Source organism: Anopheles funestus, chromosome 2RL (genome assembly GCF_943734845.2).
Source record: "Anopheles funestus chromosome 2RL, idAnoFuneDA-416_04, whole genome shotgun sequence".
NCBI classification, from domain to species: domain Eukaryota; kingdom Metazoa; phylum Arthropoda; class Insecta; order Diptera; family Culicidae; genus Anopheles; species Anopheles funestus.
In genome coordinates, this window is record NC_064598.1 from 12,209,945 (window position 1) to 12,231,424 (window position 21,480).

At 37.6% G+C, this 21,480-nt stretch overlaps 4 protein-coding genes across 6 annotated transcripts; 3 read left to right on the forward strand and 1 right to left on the reverse strand.

The window, feature by feature from the left end:
* The first annotated feature begins 1,190 nt into the window (after positions 1–1,190).
* On the forward strand, positions 1,191–4,844 carry LOC125762861 (juvenile hormone esterase). The gene is made up of 6 exons (XM_049425429.1): positions 1,191–1,800; positions 2,689–3,408; positions 3,472–3,634; positions 3,700–3,881; positions 3,961–4,138; positions 4,221–4,844. The coding sequence occupies exons 1-6, from the start codon at positions 1,564–1,566 to the stop codon at positions 4,589–4,591; spliced, it is 1,851 nt and encodes a 616-aa protein (XP_049281386.1). The 5' UTR covers positions 1,191–1,563; the 3' UTR covers positions 4,592–4,844.
* A 79-nt stretch (positions 4,845–4,923) lies between these two features.
* LOC125762866 (adhesion G protein-coupled receptor L1-like) lies at positions 4,924–11,629 on the forward strand. Of its 3 annotated transcripts, none has more exons than XM_049425436.1 (8): positions 4,924–5,181; positions 7,759–7,931; positions 8,143–8,248; positions 8,378–8,544; positions 8,612–8,758; positions 8,846–9,032; positions 9,153–9,254; positions 9,371–11,629. In XM_049425436.1, exons 2-8 carry the CDS (start codon positions 7,762–7,764, stop codon positions 9,722–9,724), a joined length of 1,233 nt encoding a protein of 410 aa, XP_049281393.1. In that variant the 5' UTR covers positions 4,924–5,181; positions 7,759–7,761; the 3' UTR covers positions 9,725–11,629. The 3 variants fall into 3 exon arrangements, with proteins under 3 accessions (XP_049281393.1, XP_049281395.1, XP_049281394.1); XM_049425438.1 differs by lacking the exon at positions 4,924–5,181 and adding an exon at positions 5,215–5,891; XM_049425437.1 differs by lacking the exon at positions 4,924–5,181 and having other exon boundaries at positions 5,944–7,931.
* A 508-nt stretch (positions 11,630–12,137) lies between these two features.
* Positions 12,138–19,601, forward strand: LOC125765852 (protein polybromo-1). The gene is made up of 16 exons (XM_049431340.1): positions 12,138–12,311; positions 12,479–12,603; positions 12,700–13,624; positions 13,844–14,070; positions 14,143–14,723; positions 14,797–14,935; positions 15,005–15,375; positions 15,446–15,767; positions 15,877–15,964; positions 16,084–16,714; positions 16,790–16,962; positions 17,081–17,256; positions 17,323–17,385; positions 17,896–18,327; positions 18,598–19,177; positions 19,253–19,601. Exons 2-16 carry the CDS (start codon positions 12,487–12,489, stop codon positions 19,552–19,554), a joined length of 5,127 nt encoding a protein of 1,708 aa, XP_049287297.1. The 5' UTR covers positions 12,138–12,311; positions 12,479–12,486; the 3' UTR covers positions 19,555–19,601.
* Positions 19,602–19,657: 56 nt separating this feature from the next.
* On the reverse strand, positions 19,658–21,383 carry LOC125765853 (D-aspartate oxidase-like). The gene is made up of 3 exons (XM_049431341.1): positions 20,736–21,383; positions 19,970–20,673; positions 19,658–19,916 (listed from the first exon to the last, which is right to left on the reverse strand). The coding sequence occupies exons 1-3, from the start codon at positions 20,933–20,935 to the stop codon at positions 19,780–19,782; spliced, it is 1,041 nt and encodes a 346-aa protein (XP_049287298.1). The 5' UTR covers positions 20,936–21,383; the 3' UTR covers positions 19,658–19,779.
* Between the last annotated feature and the right edge of the window lie 97 nt (positions 21,384–21,480).

Sequence of the window (21,480 nt, forward strand, 5' to 3'; positions counted from 1 at the left end):
TCATTTGTCCTGGAAAAGAATGTCTTTCAATGTGACGTTTATTTTTAGTTACATCTAGTGAAAGCCGTTACATTTTGATTTTAATTTTTGTTTCATATTTGTATGTTTTTCTGTGTGAGTGATCGCTTGTTTTTCAAATGTTTAATTATTCAGCAGCCACACACCAATACAATCAAACAGGTCGCTTGTGTATGCGTAGGTCGATCAACCGCAGATCTGATTACAGCGTTACAGAGCGTTACATTACAGTTGTCGATCGCGCTTCTTTTTCGATGTGTATGCTTTATTCCTTATTTTCCAGGCATACAAATGTTTGAAGGTCTTATTCAATTCTGGTTTTTCTTAACTTTATATACCAGAAAGTAGCAAAATAATCAGTACCGCATTCTGATAAGAATGGCAATTAGTGGCGTTATCACTGAACCAACGTTTGGTTTGGCGTTGCTCCCACGCAGTTTTGGTATGAACTGATATGAAAATGATATTTTGGAACAGTATTTATTATTATTGTATTAGCAGAAACGTATACAAACAGTATCCCTCCTATACTGCAGATTGGGAATAAAATCGAATCGCATCGGTAACATCCATTGCAACTAACTTGCCATTTGTGATAATATATTGAGGCTAATTTATTTTATTTATTCTAAAACAGGTTTGTTTTACTAGCCCTTCGTCTAACACAAGTCATCAATCCAGGAATGAAGTTTAAAAAAAACTACAAAATTTATTTTTAGATAAACTCTGTTCTTCATGCGATTGATCACATGCGGCTCGTGGTAAAGAACAGTGACGTATTTTCCGCAATTAGGGATTTCAATGATGGTGATGCTGCAATAACAGACACGCAAAACAGCATCTAGTTTCACAAGGTCGCGCCGCTGTAAATTACTTTGGCAAAAACCGGTTTTCAGATAGAGATACAAATCAAAACAAAGTTGGTTAATTTTCCTCCAACATTTTGGAAGATCACTTTTTGATCGCGATGAAGCTTAAATTTATTTAAATTCCTCCAATAAATCGTGAACGACAAACACAAATTTAGGAGATTTTTATTATTACAATCAATAGACTTGCTGTCTGTTGCTGTATTGAAGTTTCTCATCAGCAACCATGTGTTCCGTTTGATGACGGGGAGGGTGGTTAAGAAGATTATTAAGAAGGTAATATTTCTCATAGCCTAATCGTTGCTTAGCCGTGATGTTAACGCATCTACCAAAAACTAGTTTCGAAGTCTACACCCGTTTGACTGGACATGTTTGACTGGTGTTAGAGTGATCCGTATAAAGCTTTGAAGTCTGGCTTTTAACGATCTCAGTCAGTTATGAATACGAGTGCGTAACAGATAGATGTAGACCATTGAGCTGTGATCGTGATCTTTTCTGTGGTGATCTTTATAACACTCGCTCGGTTAAAGTGGATGAAATACAAAATTTAATTGGTTAACAATGGAAAATGTAAACAGTGAATAGCTTAGCTACAACTGCAACATTGTAGCATTGCGCATGCGCCATACATTCTAGAAACGTTTAAGCTGTGATCGTGTTTTGTGAAAAAGAAAAAATGAGAGTAACATTCCAAATACATAGATGGAAAATGGTAGATGTTCAACTAGTTCTATTCATCGTGATATTGACTACCGGCACAGTAACAGGACGAACATCGGATAAATTAAAAGTTACTCTACCTCACGGTGGTACACTGACTGGTAGATATTTAACCACGTTTACCGGTCAAGGCATTCTCGCTTTTCTTGGAGTACCATTTGCAAAACCACCCGTCAATGAGCTGAGGTTTAAGGTAATTAAATGAAACTGGTCACAAAATGAATAAATTATTCAAATTAGTTCCATTGAGTAAATGATCTTCATACTGTACTGCAAATTAGGTTACCAGAGTTTTAAGTTTGTTTGGTCCAGATATGACAAGAAATACATTTTTTTGTATAATTTAACACTACAGTTACAGTTTTGCTACATAACTTTTTATTCCATTTTGTATGAGAAGTTTCACTACGGCATTTTTTTTTTCTAGTTGATCTTGATCTGCCTTAATAATCGTGCGGATATCTACGGCTTTAATTGCCGCCTACTTGAATAGTTAACCAAACGTCGGGGGTTAAGGGGGGTCTGAAGGGTGGAAGGGAGGGGGAGGGGGGTAGGTGCATGGACTGGTCGAAATTTGAACCACGACCGGTTATGCAGCTCTACATTAATGATTTGTTGATTTGCTGTTTTGCTTAAAGAGACTTACTGGTTCTGGTATTTGACCAAAACCACTTCTCTCTTTATCTCCTTCTTCCTTTTTCTCTCTGCCATATTAATCATTTTTAGATTGATTGATCGAAATTAGATTTGATCTACGATTGTCGCTTAAGCTGAACTCCGTGACATGAAATCATGGAACCTAACAAGCTTATAGACGGCGAAATCGTATGGAATATTTTTTTCCATTTATGTCAAGTGAAGTGAATGAAATTTAACTACAGCTACCTGACCTTTTCCAACATCAATATAATTATGGAGGCGCCCAGTGTTCATGTACTTCAAGTGTTCTGATACACGTGGTCCAAGATCAAGACGAAAATTAAATAAAATTCTTTCATTACCGATAACACTTACAACTAGAATTCGAGTAACTTTTATGAGGGCGACATTAAAAATAAAAACTTTATCATCTTTATTCTAGGCTCCCGTACCTTTTGGACCATGGATCGGTGATCGACTAGCCACTACTGATGCCCCGTTATGTACCCAGCGTGATCCATACAGGCGTGATGTATCCATTTCCGGTGTGGAAGATTGCTTACAGCTAAACGTATATGTGCCTGATCGGCCACGATCACCATTGTTAAGATCAAATGCAACGAATCCCGTTCCGTTCCCAGTGATGGTGTTCTTTCACGGTGGTGGTTGGCAATGTGGCTCCGGTACTCGCTCTTTCTATGGGCCTGATTTCTTACTTGAGCATGACGTCATCTATATTGGGGCAAACTTCCGACTGGGACCGCTTGGTTTTCTCAGCACCGAGCAAGCGGACTGTCCGGGAAACAATGGACTAAAGGATCAAAACTTGGTGCTCCGATGGATTCAAGAGAATGTAGCATCTTTCGGTGGTGATCCGAACTCCGTTACTGTGTTTGGTGAAAGTGCCGGTGGAGCAAGTGGAACGTATCACATGATGTCGCCACTTTCGCAAGGCCTGTTTCAACGAGTTATCTCACAATCCGGTGTAAACTTAGATGCTTGGGCTCAACCAGCACATCCAGGTGTTGCACGGGCACGATCGATTGAGTTAGGAAAAATGTTGAACTGCCCCCAAGGTGTTGATGGACGTTTCAATGAAATGCTGGACTGCCTACGGCGTGCTTCTGGAGAAGATATTACCAGGAAGTTTTATGACTTTTTTGTAAGTATTGTTATATTGGGTTGTTTCTTCCATATTCTAATATATTTAAACTATATTCTACAGGTTTGGGATACCGATCCAATGATCCCATTTCCACCCGTTGTAGAACCCGACTTGCCGGGAGCATTCATAACGAAACATCCAAGAGATGAGTATGAACCACATGCGATCGGCATTCCATGGATGACGGGACTAACACTGGACGAGGGAGCTTTGAAAAGTGCTTGTAAGTTTTTGTAGAGTTTTGAACTATTTAGATACATTTTAATGAGTTCTTCTGTTTCGTTACAGCTTTAATAAATATTCCGAAACTTCGACAGAGTTTGAATGACCATTGGGAACAAGCGCTACCAGTTTCGTTGTACTACGATCACCATGAACCTGAAAGGCAGCGCCAAATCACACAGGATATAAACAGTTTTTACTTCAAAAATCAAAAGCTAGTTGAAGAAACTGAGAAAAATTTAACAAATGTATGTATTCTTTCTTTATTCCAACGAAGTCGCTTATTCTTAAAAACTAAAATTATTAATTATTTATTTCGATCAACAGCTTTATTCGGATGCTTGGTTTTTAGCTGGCATGGACGAATATCTGCGCATACGTTTACTTGGACATGACCAACGTTCATCGACATCAAAAGTAGGACCAACGTTTGTGTACCTTTTCGCACAAAAAGCTTCCTCCAGCTTTACAGAAATATTTGAAGGAGGAAAAGAAAAATATTACGGTAAGATTTCTTCGAATTGCGAATGAATTACGAATTCATTACGAATTTCATACGACGTCTTTGTTATCGTTTTATCGCCCAGGTGTTTGCCATGCGGAGGAACTTCAGTACATGTTTCCCATTGGAAAAGAACTTCCAAATTTCCATACGGCCATCCCCACCGATGAGGAGCTCGAGATACGACGCATTATTACAAAGCTATGGGTTAATTTTGCTCGTACCGGTAATCCAACGCCCGATGAGGAAGCAGCTAGCGATACGCCGCAGTGGCCTGCAGTCGAACAGTTTCCATTGCAGTATCTACGCATTGGTAGCTTGGACTCTTCCCAGGAACCGATTATTGCGCTGGAAACGGGATTGTTTGAGGAGCGTGCTGCATTTTGGCGTAAACTAAGAGCACATCATCTGGCTGGAGAAGTTAACCCGAAAGTTGAGCCACGAAATGAACTTTGAACAGATAAAACTGTGCAACTGTGGGAGAGATTAAAACAAAACAAAACATTATACATGAATGTAAAACAAGTAAAGGATGAAAAATTTGAAGCAAATTTATGCATTTTCATAGCAAAAAAAAACATTAACTCAATAGTAAATAAAAAACACAAAAAAGCTCTCTTATTTTACTAAAAATATAAAAAGGAAACAAGCAAAAAGGATGTAAATACTGAACGGATGGTTCTAATAAAACTCAAACACATTCCATGACAATTTCCGAGCTTAATTAAATTAGGATCAATTTACGATTTAATTATTAACTCATTCAACTGCATTCCTCTAATGCCCTGTAGCCGGTCTTATGCTTTCCGACGAACGTTCTACAACAACTCACCTGAACCGCCAAGATATAAACATCGAACTTTATTTATTTTTTCTCTTTCTTTTTGCGCGAGGGGGCGATATTGAAGGCACATGCGCAATGCACCGGTAAACACGTACAACGAAGTATTGAATCATGTTTCTTCTGTCACATAAAATCCTCATTCAGCATAGTTAGTGCCTTGCTGGCATTAACATTCCCCGCGTAACGCAAAAGTGATCAAAAGGTAATTGGGATTTGTTTGCTTAATAATCAGTAACGAAAAGTGTTTGCAATTAGTTATCGGGGCAAAAGGGATATTGTTCTACGATTTAGCGCAATCAAATACGCTTTAGTGTTTTTTTCATTCCCTTTTTAAGGCGTGTGAGTGCGAGGTGATTGTGAGACAGTTAATGTATGTGGTGACATGGAACAAAAAGGACGAAATTAATTCTTGATTAAGAACATGTCAAACAGATGTTCTTTCTTTTGGAAATGAAACATTTTCCGGATTAATGGAAGCAGTTTTATTAAACCAAAACCCCCATTTCACAAAAACCATAAACAAGTGAAGAGTGAAACACATGGGACATGGGAATGCCGTATTGATTTATCATATTACATGTGTTTTTTTTGTTGTTGTGTGTTGTGAGCGTGTTGGTATTTGTGTATGGTGAAAGGACAAGGCAGAGGCAAGTGGACTATGCCAAGAATGTTTAATGAATTGATTCGTTGCAACACAAATAAAACAATTCCCAAACATGTGCTACGCATTGTTTCGAATTGTTTCGAATTCATATTCAAGCATTCTTCCTCTTTATTATAGCAGAAATTCTTTTAACGCTTGAAAAATGTGATACAAAGGAAGTAAGAGTGATTTGCATTATTGTTTCCAACCGATTGTATTTGTTGGGTTAAAAAACTCTCTTTGTCTTGTAAAGATTGTCAACAAAAAATGTATGTATTCGTTTTTAAAAGTGTGATAAAACAGTTTAAAATATTTTATTGCTATTATCAACTTTCTATAAAATCTTAATAAACTCTTTCAATATTGTTTTCCAATAACTCAAAAACTGTAATAAAAAGCAATGAAAAGTAAGTAACGAATTATAAGGATTAAAGGAAATATTTTAAGGATTTCTACATCAATCATAGTATTGTTGTTCCCAGCACAATTGCGTTAGGGAAGACTGTCAATCATAATATGACGCAGGTTTCTTTTTGGGGTGCTCAAAATGCTGGGTTTGAGCCATCGAACCGTATGCAAATTGTAGGATCACTCCGTCCGCAGGTATAGAAAGTTTTGTCGAAATGTGTGTATACAAAAGATTCTCAACACACATAAGAAAAAAAAACTATATTTCCATGTCCTGACCCGTTTATATCCGTGTGCGTTGGGGTGCCGATTCACCAGCAGAGCTTTTGTGTGTGGCTATGGCGATTATGTGAAAAATTAAGTTAACCTTGGCTACGGGATACTGCTAATTGTTGAAAAAGGTTTTTGCGAACCGTCCCCGGGGGAATTACCATATAGTGTTAGAATCTATTGACTGGGGGTTTCGCACCAACGGAACAGACTAAAGCTTGGGGATTCATTTTTTTCCAACAGCTTTCCTTCGAGACTCTTGAATGGAGAGCCTGTAAGCGCCTGTACGAGGTATAAAATTTCTTCGGATTTTACCTTTTTTAATTGCATTTAATTAAAAATATCGCATTTTGTTTTTAATTGCATCATGGGTCTCATTAGGTGTGATCCCATCCATGAAGTGATTGTTGGAAAGTAATGAATGGAAATGGTTGGGTTCTCCTTATCATCTCTTCATTTAGAACTGCTCTGCTGTTAGTTGATCGCATTTCAAAATTGCTTATTCTCCTTCAAATGAACTGTGGATATTTTAATAAGCGTTTAAACAATGTTCTACTTGAGGAATTCATGAAATAACTTCTCCTATTAGTGACGGAGTTTATCTACGATAGTGAAATTTACCTTAATACCTTTTCAAAGGAACAAAGGGAGACAAAAATAAAATCCACAAATTAAAATCTACTTTCAATTCGATTCAATTTAGTAAATGGACATTTCCTTCTCAAGAATAAGACAAAACGCTCAACTCTTTACTTATCCTTCGAAATTGCAATTTCTTAGAATGTACGATATGTTATTTACTTGGAACCGATCGTCCGTAGCAAGGTTTGATTACCTCGTGATACGTGATAAAAATAAGTCTCGCAAAGTAGCATGGATACGGCAGTCACGACCTCACCTGGTCGTTGGGCCAAACAGGAGCGGGCAAAGTGTGACAGAGACATTGGACGAGTAAACACAATCATTTATATGAAACCATCAAACCACACCCTGCATGCCTTTTTTTGTGTGTGTTGTTTCTAGCAGCACACCCTAACGCCTTACAAGTGGCAAAACACCAATAAACAAACTACCGTGCTATAATATATCCACGTATTGTGTGATACTCAAGTAGAAAAAATGTAGATTTATTTAGCTTATTTGTTTTTATACAAAAAACAACATTCTAAACCTTGCACGTGTACTACAACCATGCGTCTCCATTAGATTGCACTGAGAATCAAAATCAATCAACATCAAATATAAACAACATTTACTATTTTAGTTAAAAATGTTTAGTAATTCATACAAATAATTAACACTGAAATTTCACTGAAAAACTGTTTTTAAGAAAATATCTATTTCAAATTTTAACTACTCTATCAAGCACTTAAAAACAACTTAAACTTTTGACGGCTTAAAGCTTGCTGATATTGCATTAAAGCTACTATACTCTGCTACTCTTTCTACTTGCCATAGAAAATGGAAACTTTGTACACTGGACATATCCATGGATTTCCTCCCTCAGCAAACATATCATACGGATCGTTAAGCACAGCATGGGGCTCCCAGGGAGGTCTAATTGCTTTAGGAGTAGTTCTTGGCAGCTCTGTTAGCTTAGTCGGGCTTGCATTTGCTTTCATAACGTACAGGTAAGTGATGAAATTATTAGTACGTTCTAGTGTATGAGCACAATAAACCAATTGTCAATCATTATTGTTTGATGCATGTGAATTGGTTTAAATAAATCATGCGACAAAAGGTTACGCTCTTTTGATAAATGTGTGAAATTTCACGAATGAATTCCGTTGAAGGATGGACAACGAAGTGACGTAAAATAATGAATCTGTTTTATATTTTCAGCTTATTTTCAGATTTAAAATCATTGGCAGGAACAACACTGTTAAGCCTGCTAGCTTCACTGTTTATGAGCCAATTAATTTTTGTTATTGGAGTAGGAGGAGTACAGGTAAGTGTTACTAATATACTTCATTAGTTTAAGTGAAACATTAATTTCCATCGAGAACTTTAGCTTTACAAACTTTATTAATTGTTATTTACTTTTTAATTAAAATTTATAACTTTGCTCCATTTCTAGGACTCCGAGCTTTGTCTGTCACTTTCCTTGGCACTACTGTTCATGAAGCTGGCATCACTCTGTTGGCTGTGTTGCTGCTGTCACCATGCGCTCGTTTTATTTCGCTCCAACACCAATCTTCACTCGTATCGCGAATCAACCATGGGCAAAACGTTGGTTAGTTATAGGTGAGTTCCAGGGTGTGAGTGTGTGTGAGAGAGCGTGAACGATTGTTAATACTTATCGCATTTATAGTCTTGTGTCTTGGGGATATCCGTTGATTATGCTCGGCGTTGCTGCGGCCTTCAAATATAAGGAACGCGAGTTAAAATTTAGCGGCTACGCGCACATACAAGTCATTGCACAAATAGTGCAAGAGCTAAATGGTGAAAACCATTGCTGGTAAGTTTTAAATATTGTAAAACAATTATGATAATTAAGTAGATTGAGTAATATTCTTAATTACTTACCTTTCTGCTGGAAATCTAGGTTAATGGAAGGAGCGGCATATTTTTGGGGCTTTCTCATGCCGGCAACTGTGTTGCTTTTTACCGGATTTTATCTAGCCTGTCAGGGGGAAGGAGCTATCAAAATTGCTGCAGCACTACAGGTTGATTCCAGAGCAAAAAATAAATTAATTAAAAAGCGTGGTTTGCAAATTGGACTATTTTTCAAGGTGAGTAACGGAAAATAAAAGAAGAGCTTTATATTTATAAAGATTCTTTCCTTCCACTAAATTACATAAAAGTTACATGTAACTTAGTATTATTCGTACTATATTTAAATTATATTTCAGATTTTGGTCGTGTTATCATCTGTTGTTGCTCTCGGTGCTATTGCTTCTATCTGGAATGCAATGGAGCTCTGGTCGATATACAGCATTGCTCAGGGAGTACAGGTGAGTTAAAACTTGTTGTCTTATAATATGATTTTCATATTGTTCACTGTTTAAAAAAATACTTTTATACCTAACAAAACATTTTAAATATTAATAAATCTGATACGCCTTTACAGGGTCTCGTGGTAGCATTGTTAGTGTCTTGTAACTGCAAAGTTTTGAAGCTCTATTCTGCACCGAAAACTCACAAAACTCGCCGTGGCACGTACCGCAATCTGAAGGACGGTGATGGAGGTAAATATGGTATCCTTTCGGTGTCCAACCCCAACTACGAGGATATAGTACATATCGGCAGTATGCCCGAGGACAGTCCATCGAGCCTTACCAAGATGTCCTACAAAGAAGGTAGCTTCGTCGATCGCATCGATAGCTCAGCACCGACAGCACTTGACTATGCTTTTAATGGTGAATTGTCTACTTCACTCTCGATTGATGAGGTGTCGAAAACTCCCTTGCCGGTATCAGTATAGATGAAGCTACAAGGCAGCAGTTGTTGAAAGTTTTATGTTAAAACAATACCATGGAATGCAGAATTCGTCGGCCAGCTTGGTAAGACAATAAGTTACCGGTGGGGATAATGATTACTACGGTATAATCGCTTCAAACTATCCTTATATGTATAAACCATATTCATATCAAAGTCATGAAAGTAATGAAATATCAAATAACTCGCCGTCCAAACATAATCAGTACTTTTTGTCCTAAGCACGCAATAAAACAAATTGGGGAAATTTGTAATACCTATCTTTCTAATTAGAAGTGTACAAACGTTACAATCATTTAGGGTACACTTTACAAAAGCAATCAAAAGCTGGTACGATTTGTTACCGCCATGTTACGAAATATTTTCCTAACCTGTTTCGTTGAGCCAAACTTCGTGCGTAGACTCGAACAAAAGTTTTCAATACTTTTGCCTTCAAACAAAACAGGCAAAACCCGCTCACAGCTAACATATCAACGTGGTGTGACACTAATGCAACTGTCCAAAAATCGAAACCGCCAATTTGATTCAAATTGTAAGCCGCCTACTATGTGTCGGAATTCTAAGTAACCGTTACAATCTGTTACTGCTTGTTATCTTGCAGCATTCAAATATAGTGGGCGTTACATGAGGTAAAAGAAAAATCTTTGAGGAATTGAATCTAATCTTCAAGCTATGTTCTACGTAGAGCTGTTATAGAATGGGAATGGATAGATTGGAACCGTTTTTTTAGATTATTTTGCTACTCACGCGCAATGGAATTGTATCAAGTCTTTTGATGTTTTGCACTGTACATACTGTTAGTAGCAATAACAAAAATGATAAAATGAATGGAATTGTCAAAACTATTGGTCATGAAGTAAAATTACCCTCTTAAGTAATTAATATTGCAACACTCTGCAGCAAAAACTAAAACTATCACCCATTCATTGTCCCTTTTACCGCATACTACTGCTAAAAAAGTAAGTGATTAAGCTGGAAATGTTATTTACAAAGGTGTCGTACGTCAATCATTGCAAGTTACTAATTCATGTTTTTTGCCAATGGCTTGAAAGACATGGTCTATTATATTTGGCACACTCGTTTCATGTTTTCTGTCAAATTGTTGTGATAGTTGCACAATAAACGGAGTACAATAAGATTTTGAAACATTTTATTAGACATGTGGTTAATGACCATATACAGAATTTGATAAGGAATGGAGTGACATGAACGAAGACAATGCAAAACAGAAATTTACACAGTGATGAAAGAAGAAAGCAAATTGTTATATTGCAGCATCCATCATAGTTTGTCATATAAATCCAAAGTTCAGTTGATGGACAGTCCACATAAAGGAATATTTTATTGGTTTACTGGTAAACGGCAATAGTATATGAGTTTTTTTAGTTTGAAATTACAAATAAGCTGATAATCAATGTTGTTCAAATAATGCAACGATATTTTTACCTAAATCAGTTTAGGCTCTTGCCTGATGGACCTCACTGGGGACGAAGTAGTGATATAATCATTTCCTTTAAATAAGCAAAAAAAAAAACAATCTGAACCCTGTAATCATGTATCGCATTGGAAACGTTAATTTTAACTTAGGAAACTATATATTTTACCGATAATTACTGTTTATTGAGGAATTACCTTATTAAATCTAGGTAAGTTGACTATGGTGAGAAATATATTCCTGTAATGTAAACATATTCCTGTATTAACGGCATCAGATTTAGGGCATAATAAAGTGTCGAACCTATCATATCGAACCATCTGCAATATTGTTAAGGAAATGGAATATCGAAAGCTAGAAACACACACTTATATGTATTTTAATATTGATATAGTCAGAGATATGACTTAAGAAACGCAAGTAATAAAACGATTTAAATTAGGCTGATGTGTATAACTAATTGAGTTCTATTTTTATGTTGGTACATTTAAACAGCATTGTTCCTATGATATGTAACTTTACCTGCAACTTTGGTTTAAAATAAAAATGCGTAAAATGGCACCTCAAAGAAAAAATTTTTTTTGCTGTTTCATTAAACAGTCGCGCATAAGGAGAAACATTTATATAAATTTTTCATCACATCAAATAATGCTACATCAAATAAAAGTAATATAAACATCTCTATGATATGTTTACTTTCTGAATAATGCGTTATCAATTATGAAGAGATTCAGTCAATTATTATTATTATTATGATTATTATTTATTATATATATTAAAATTGTTATTTTAATCAAAAATGAAACCTAAATTTACAGTAACGCTTTCAACCGTCAACATAACGGGTTTCACGATTTAATGTGAAATGTTTCATTGTTGTTTATATGCAATGTTTCACAGGAGTGCAACATTTCAAGTATGCAACATTTCAAACGAACACACACAAACACATAGATCGTACGGGGTTTGCTTACAATTTGACAGCCTTTAGATTGCTGGGTACATTCAAGTAATGGCGTCGGTGAAGTGATTCTAAATTGCGTTTATTGAAGATTTGTGAATTAATACGGTGCTGTTTTGATATAGTTCTTACACATAAGCATTCAAGAAGTTGTTCTTGCGATTGTTTAACAGCAGGGTGCGTAATAGTAGCTAAATCTGGCTACCGGTTTGTTATATGCGAATGGATCAAGTGGGGGGTGTTCAGCGAGCTTGACGCTATTGGATTTTCATTCGTTAAAACAACCCGTCCCTAACAAGTATTTCCCATTTTACGTGTTTTTTTTATCACGGTTAACATTGCAGTTGGCGAAATGAGCAAACGACGTCGGATGAGTTCGTTCCAGGATGACGAAAACAGTGAAGATGATGCTTCCCCTGAGCAAAGCCCAGTGCCTGCTACAACAAGAAAGAAGAAGAGGCTTGATCCGGTAAGTAATGTGCAACATTTGAGCAGCGTTTATGTCTTTCCGGACAATCCGAAGAAATACAGTTTCAATAAATTGCCATCTTTTCTTGCTTTCCAGATGGAACTATGTCAACATCTTTACGAGTCCATTCGTACCTTCAAGAAGGAAGATGGCACAACGCTTTGTGACACATTTATTCGGGCACCGAAGCGACGTCAGGAACCTTCATACTACGAAGTGGTGATGAATCCGATTGATTTGTTGAAAGTACAACAAAAACTAAAGACAGATTCGTATGAGGATGTCGAGGATTTGGCCGCAGACATTGAATTGATAGTGAACAATGCGAAAGCATTTTATAAGCCTGACTCTTCTGAATATCAAGACGCATGCCAGCTGCTGGATGTGTTTAATACCAACAAAAAGCGTATCATAGAAAACCAACTAGAAGAAGGATGGTTAGAATCCAAGCCAAGGAAAATTACCCGTCCCAGAAAATCGCTTACCGCCGAAGAAGATGAATTCGATGAGGGTTCCGATTTTGACCCGTACGAGGAACTTTTCGCTATCGTCATGACGGCAACGGATCCTTTGGATAACCATGACCTACATCATATGTTTCAGTTGTTGCCATCGAAAAAGCTATATCCCGGCTATTATGACATCATCGATCATCCAATCGACTTGAAGCTGATTGCTACCAAAATTCAAACCAGCGCTTATTCAAACCTCAACGAAATGGAAAAGGATCTGCTGCAAATGACAAAGAACGCATGCACCTTCAATGAGCCCGGGTCGCAAATTTACAAGGATGCAAAGATGCTAAAGAAAATCTTTATGGCACGAAAAGCGGATATAGAATCGGGACGGTACAGAAAACCACTCAACAGACGTCCCAAAATTGCGTCAAGTGCGACAGTAGCTGCGCTGAAGGAAGAAATCGAAAGTTCCGATGATGATTTTGATGATTCGATGGAAACGGAAGGCGATGGTCCACTTTGGCAATTATTTGACCAACTCTATAATACGGCCAACACTAACGGTAAGTTCAGCAACATGTAAAGTTCGTTTTGCGTTCTACTTACCACCATCTGACTATTGGAAAAGTTATTTTTATTTTATTTTATTATACTCTCATTTCTTTTTCCTTTGGTTACACTTGTATTTGTATTCGATTGTTTCATTATCTTCATTGCATCTTGGATTTGTCCTTTTTGTGTTTTTTTTTCTTTCAAACCATTTGTTGAATGAACTCACATAGATCCCAATGCCTTAGGTGCACCATTGGGTGAATCTCTATGGAAGCTTCCGAACAAGCGTTTCCATCCGGAATACTACAACCTGATCAAAAAACCCATCTCCATGGCTCAAATAAGAAACAAACTGAAGAAAGGAATATACACCCACATTACTGATATGACGGCCGATCTGTATCTGATGCTGGATAATGCGAAAAAAGCGAACGCTCCAAACAGCAAAATTCACAAGGTAAGTGTCTTAGAAAATATAAGCCCACATCAAACTCTTTGAACTGATTTGGTATCCATGTTTGTTTTACAGGATGCACAGAAAATGCAAAAAATTCTCAATCAAAAACTAATTGATTCGGGTGATTTGGAAGAGAGTGACGAAGAAGAGGATGAAGAAGATACGGATTCATCACAGCCAACTTCATCACGCAAAAAGGGACGTGTAGCGAGGGATGTCAAAAGCATCGGTTCACCTTCACACAATTCTTCCGGCAGTGCGCTCGCTTCCAAATCGAACCGCTTGGTACCAACGACAACGTTGAGAAAGAAGTTATTATCATTGCATGAATTTCTTGTTGATTTTACGTACGATGAACATCAACCAATGGCCTTGTTTATGGAAAAACCTTCTAAAAAGCTGTACCCAGACTACTATCAAGTCATACAGCATCCGATCGACATGACAACGATCGAGCACAATATCAAATCGGATCGTTACAGCACAATCGATGATATAGTGGGCGACTATCGTCTGATGTTTTCAAACTGTCGAAAATATAACGAGGAAGGATCTATGATCTATGAAGATGCCAACATTCTGGAAAAGGCATTGAATGAGAAACTGAAAGAATTTTCAGGAATAAGCAAGAAATTTGCCCTTTCAGGAAAAATGTAAGAAACTAAACGAACAAACGGAAGCAATTGGTTTCATCACAATGTTATATTTTAATATCTCTCTTTTCAGTCTTAAACCAGCGCGCAAAAGTAACTCTACGCCGCTGGAAACGAAACTAAAGCAAATGTACGATACCATACGGGAATACCGAGAACCGAAGCAAAACCGGCAACTTTCGTATATCTTTATGAAATTGCCTTCAAAAAGCGTAAGCGTAGTTTTGTTTCCGAAACGTATCGAACTCGTTGGTTAATTTGTTATTTTCCTATCATTTAAGGAATATCCCGATTATTATGACATCATCAAAGATCCGATTGACATTGAGAAAATCGAGAAAAAACTACGTCAGCAGATCTATGAAAGCGTCGATGATATGGCCGCAGATTTCATGCTTATGTTTGAAAACGCTTGCAAGTACAATGAGCCAGATTCTCAAATTTACAAGGACGCGCTCTGCCTGCAGCAATTGCTTATACAGTCGAAACAAGCGCTGCGGAGTGAAGAAACAGTACCGAATGTTCAGCAAGCGGTACAGGAACTTCTGCTGTCACTCTTTACTACATTTTATAATTACCAAGATGAAGAGGGCCGATGCTATTCGGATTCTTTGGCAGAACTAAGTGAATATGATGACTGTGACGGCAATAGGTATTAACAAGAAAACGAATCTACATTTCTTTTAAAGGAAATTAAACGTTATCATAATGTTTCGTTCCAGGGTGAGAGCTATTTCGTTGGATCTTATCAAACGTCGCCTAGACAAGGGTTTGTACAAACGTTTGGATACATTCCAAGAGGACATTTTTAGCTGCCTTGAACGTGCCCGTCGACTCAGCCGTACCGATTCGCAAGTATTTGAAGATTCGATAGAGTTACAATCTTTTTTCATTAAGAAACGCGACGAACTGTGTCAAAATGGTAACGTGCTCGAATCGCCCGCCCTGAGCTATAACACAATGCACTTGAGTGCCGCTGTAGAATCTCTACGACAATCGAAATTGCTTCAAGAGGAAGAAACTGACACTGATAGTGATGCGGTGGTAAGTGTTGAATGAATTGAACCGTATTTATAATTTCCAATATAACGTGAAGTAAGATAATTCGTTATTGATTGTTATGATTTCCATTATTTCTTTACTTATCCATTAGCAACCTTCTCAAGGAGAGAGTATGACAATTGATCAAAAAGTGTTTAGTCCCGGAGACTTTGTATATATCGACTTGCCAGAAAACAAAAGTATGTATATATGTTAAAATACCATTTAATTGCATTACTTTTAATGTCTATTAAGAAAAGTTTTGATTGCCGTATTCCAATACTTATTTTTCAATTTCAATCAATTTTTTTCTCCGCAGTTCCTGGCATCATGTATATCGAGCGCTTATGGACAACGGTTGATAACATCAAAATGATGAACGGTTTATTGCTTCTACGACCGCACGAAACATTTCACGTGCAAACAAGGAAATTTATGGAGCAAGAACTTTTCAAAAGCGATCAACACATCCAAATCCCTCTGTCCAAAGCATTAAACAAATGCTTTGTTATGCACGTCCGGGATTATGTTAAGCTGAAGCCGGAAAATTTCCCCAGCAAGGATGTTTTTGTTTGCGAATCTCGATATAGTTCAAAGGCCAGGTCGTTCAAAAAACTGAAAACCTGGAACTTTGTGCGCGCAAATGATCCAGTGAAACTAATTTCCCGCGAAGCACCGCTTGAAATAAAGCGTGTTATGTCCGTTTTTAAGGAGCGTGTGGAGAAGCATAAGGAAGAACTTTCGGAACTACAGCTGCAGGAAGCGATGCTTGAAAAGGAGAAACCAAACGTGGTTATATATATGAACGGTGTGGAAGATGGTAATGTGTATTATGAACAGTATAATACCGTATGTGGAGGTGTAGTCAAAACAGGCGATTACGTCTACGTGGCTACAGAATCCGGCAAGCAATCGATTTCACAGATTACATCAATTTGGGAAACAAAAGAGTAAGTAGATTTATTAGTGGCTTCGTTAGTAGGAACATAATTTAATATTTTCTTTACTCTATTTTACATTTTAAGTGGCAAAATTTTGTTCCGAGGACCTTGGCTTCTAACTCCACCCGAAGTACCTGGCACAATAAGCAGATTATTTTATCGACAAGAAGTTTTACTTTCGACTATTCAAGAAACAACTTCCGCTGTGGCAATTGTTGGTCGATGTGCGGTGCTCGATCAAAGCGAATACATCACTAGTAAGTATAGACGATTTACGTTATTTAAAAGCTTAGACGATTAAACAACAAATTCCAGTAATTGATGTGAATATGATCAACGCTAAAATACTTTATTATTCTATTATATTATTTTCAGGGAGACCAACAGAAATCGGAGAGTCCGACGTGTACATGTGCGAATCTATATTTGACGAATTTAAAAAACAAATTCGCAAAATAGTCGCACCGTCAGGTTTGCGTAAATTCACACACAGCCAAATGGTTACAACTGACGAAGTGTATCATTTCCGTCGTCCTATAAATCCTCCGAAGGTACGTGTTAAGGGAGCGAAAAGATATCAAATGGAAAGTTATTGTTCAATTTCTCAATACTTTTAGGTAACCTGTGGTGAAATTGCAGCAGTTCAGGAAAATAAGCCAATTACATCAACTGATTTTATGGTATGTATTTATTTTTCTTTCGTAATAACCTTACTCTCATAAGTAGTTTGATGAATTTCCATAGTGTGCTTTCATATTTACTAACCTATTTGAAAAAAGTAATTAGTCTAACAACGTAAAAACGTAGCGTAAAAAAGATCAGGCCATTGGGTATGACAATTATTTGATGTAAATCTTTTGGATTTATGTAATTTCATTCTATCTAGTTCTAGAAAAAATTACCTTTCTAAACAACTGTTTCAATAATATATTCGTAGTAATGTAGCATCTTGCGCCAATATTATTGACGTCACGAAATAAGCAAAACAAAACAAACCACACACTAAGCATCTAAAAATTAACGTAAAAATTTAACTCAAAATACTATATAGATAATGCCAGTTACAATAATAAGATTTTGGAGGAGGATATAACATAATTTAACACAATATAACGATATTAAAACGCTGGTGTTGACAAGCCTAAAATCATCACATACTGTGCTGTTATGCCCCCACCTGAATCTTACAGGACATGAAGGAAGACTTTGGCATCATCGATGATTCGATCGATGGGCCTCCGTCGATTGGCTCGGACACAATAATGACGGCATCGCCACATCCAACACAAACGATCAACACCAGCACACCGACAATGACCACCAAAAAATCATCTAAACCCGGCAAGAAGCTAGTGACAGGCTACATATTGTACTCTAGCGAACACCGGAAGACTATCTGTGCCAGCAATCCGGAGGCAACGTTCGGTGACGTATCACGAATAGTCGGAAACGAATGGCGTAATTTGAGCGATCAAGAAAAAGCGATTTGGGAACAGCGCGCGATTAAGATCAATGAAGAAAGTGCAGCGAAATATGCAGCTGAAATGGGAGAATCAAATTGTCCCAGCCCAGCCAACTTCAAGACCGACGGTCCAATCATACAGGACATCGTAACGAATCATGTATGGTGCTTTTGTTTTTTTCGTTATTATTTTACTGCAATTAGAGTCAAGCCTAGAATCGTCAGATGCGACCAATAATTGTTTGCTTGATCTTGAATTGAATAAGCAATTTAAGTTTGAATACTCTGTGCCCAAGATTTTCCTTTCGTTTGTAATTATAATTGTAGTGCTTGGACGAGTTTGAAGACGCGCTTTGGTAGAAAATTATTACACATTCTCAGTAATCACACCGTTTGCCTCTTATCTCCCTAAATTTCACTTCAAACGCAGGCCTATGAATGCTGCTGGGATAAATGCGACTATCAATTTGAGGATCCTGCTGAATGGTCGGAGCACTGTATTGCCGAAGGTGCCGGATGTGTTTACAAGACCTTCCAGGTATCGGCGGATCAAGAATTTATTTGCATCTGGAGAAACTGTGTACGATTGCGCCGAAACATGCCACCGTTTCCATCTGTTACGCGGCTCGTGAAACACGTCAAGGAGGTGCACTTGACGAAAGGCGTTAGCAAGTTAATTCAGCTGCAGGATCGGAGCAAAAATTACGTACATTCGAAACGTCCTGCCGGTGGAATACATGCGGGAAATAATGTACCTATCGTTAACATGAGCAACGTAAACTCTAACAACATGGGAACGATCACTTTGCAACCGATGGGCAATGTAGGCAGCCATTCGTTGAATGGTACTAATACAAACATTATGGCCTTGTCAGCACAAAACACTGGCGGCTTGTCTGGGAATAATCAGATGCAACCAATGCACGCACAACAATCGACATCAATGGCCACTGCCGGTGGAAACAATGCGCCACAAATTGGTAATTCGATTGCTGCACCATACTTCAGCTGTAAGCTATCTGTCACGATCAATGCGACGTGTGAAGACGGGTCAATTACTTACATTTTTAATACTATTATTTCAGACATTTCTGCTCAACCTGCGGAACCATTGTTCGTTACTGTGCCTCCCCGGCCACAACGGGTCCTACATTCGGAAGCATACATTAAGTACATCGAAAGACTGCAGCAGAAATCGACCTACATTACGCCTTGGCAGAAAACATTCACCGCTACAAGAGAGACAATTCCTAATACGGATGTAAACAGATTACCGCAGCAGTGGCTAGGAAAACGGGCCCAAGATCGTCCAGATGTTGTGGTGGATGCATTATGGCAATTGCGCAATTTCATGATGAAAGAAGTGATTCAATTTGATCGCTTTTAAATGTTCTTTAAAGAATCTATCATAAGTATGTAGACATTTCATTTCACTTATAGTGAAAAGATTTTATTTCCTGACCATTCAATTATGTAACAAACGTTTTAATGTAATATTAAAATACATTATCTTCTGCCTTACGCAAAATAAGTTGAATTTTGAATTTCAATTGTTTTGAGAATTTGTTCCAAACTGAGTTCATACAAAACTTGTACAGCTTCATAAGTTTCGTTACAGTTTCAGTTGCAGATTCGGCATTTTCGTACCATATTCATGCACCAGACGCGTCACTTCACCGGCACATCCCCAGGCGAGTGTAATTCCTGCCCCACCGTGACCATAGTTGTGGACAATCGCATGACGCTCTCCTGAAATGTAAGCTGATTAAATAAAGGTAATTAAACAATATTTTAAAACTTACCATTAGCGAAAACAATATCTGTTAGCTCCAAACGTACTCCGGAAGATCTGACCGGACGTAACCCAACATTATCTTTTACGAGTAACGCATCTCTCAATGAAGGAATAATGTTTTGACAACCTATTCTGATGTTGTACCGATCAACGGGGCTTACCAGTTGATGGTTACTTTTTTGCTTCGTTCCACCCAAAACAACGGTGTCCGTATTGGGAATTATGTAGTACGAGTCATTCGCGAACGAATGAAACACGGAAGTTGCTTTTACACGTTGTACCTGGCCACGAACAGGAAATAAGTCTGCATCATCAGCAACGCATTGCGAACCCAAGCCTAAACAATTGATAATGATTGCATTTGCCGGAATGTTCATGCACTCTAAACGGGGGACACTTTCCAAATGTTCTTGGCGAAACGTAACATTCCGTGTTGACAAAATGTCACGATAGTGTTTCATTAGTTTGGACGGTTCACAGGTAAACGTTATGTACATAAAAGCAGTGTGAAAGTTCTTCGCGTTGATCAGTTTAATATTTTCAGATGCAATGTCCATTTCACGAAATCCAAACACAATATCATGCCACCAGGGAGCGGATGTAGCCTTTTCATAATACTCCACTACGGGGAGTAAACAAATTCCGCACCGATCGGCATATCCATTGCGCCATAGTTGGAGGAAATAGTCGTGTGTTTCTTGTGCCCATCGTCTAAAAGTATTTTGTAATTTTAGTTAAGGCTGCATATCCATCGAGAACTGGCTTAAACGCACCTACAATCGGTGATCGATGTTTCGCCTAAAACGTATGGTCCCCACAATCCTGCCGCGACATCACTAGTGGTGTTGGGACTGAAACTATCACTTATAATCTGTATTGTCGCGCAAGGGAATTCATCCGACAAACGCATCGCACAGGAGAGGCCATTTATTCCACCGCCTAAAATCACAAATTGTTGATTGTTTGTACACATCGTTCGAGCTAGTTGTAGTGCGATTCAGTTATATGAAAAACGTAAAGTGAACCTCTAGCAATAAAATGCCGTAATAGATTGAGTTAACACTTGATACGACCAGGCCGTTCTAACCGAATAAAAAAAAGATTGAGTTAACAGCTGATACGGGGGCTAAAAATATTTGTCTTTTTGTTATCTCTCTTTGGCGCGGTACAATAGATATGAACAAGATCATTGATTCACTTACAATTGTCAGCACGATAAGCAATATGCATGATCTCACTCACATTGTCAAAAACGACACAAAAGGATCTATTTTCACGGTTTGAAATTAAAGAATCTTTCTATTTTAAAGATTTTTTTTTGGTACTTTGTAATGTTTTATTTAATGGAATAGTTTAATGAAACTTTATAGAACAATTTATTGTATTTATAACATTAAAATAATATGCTTATTATGTTCTTCTATTCTGCCCCTCCACCATCAGCTGTATTCATTTACAACGTGTCATCGCCCGATGGGATGTCATGTCCATCATCATTACATTGAATAATGTTTCATA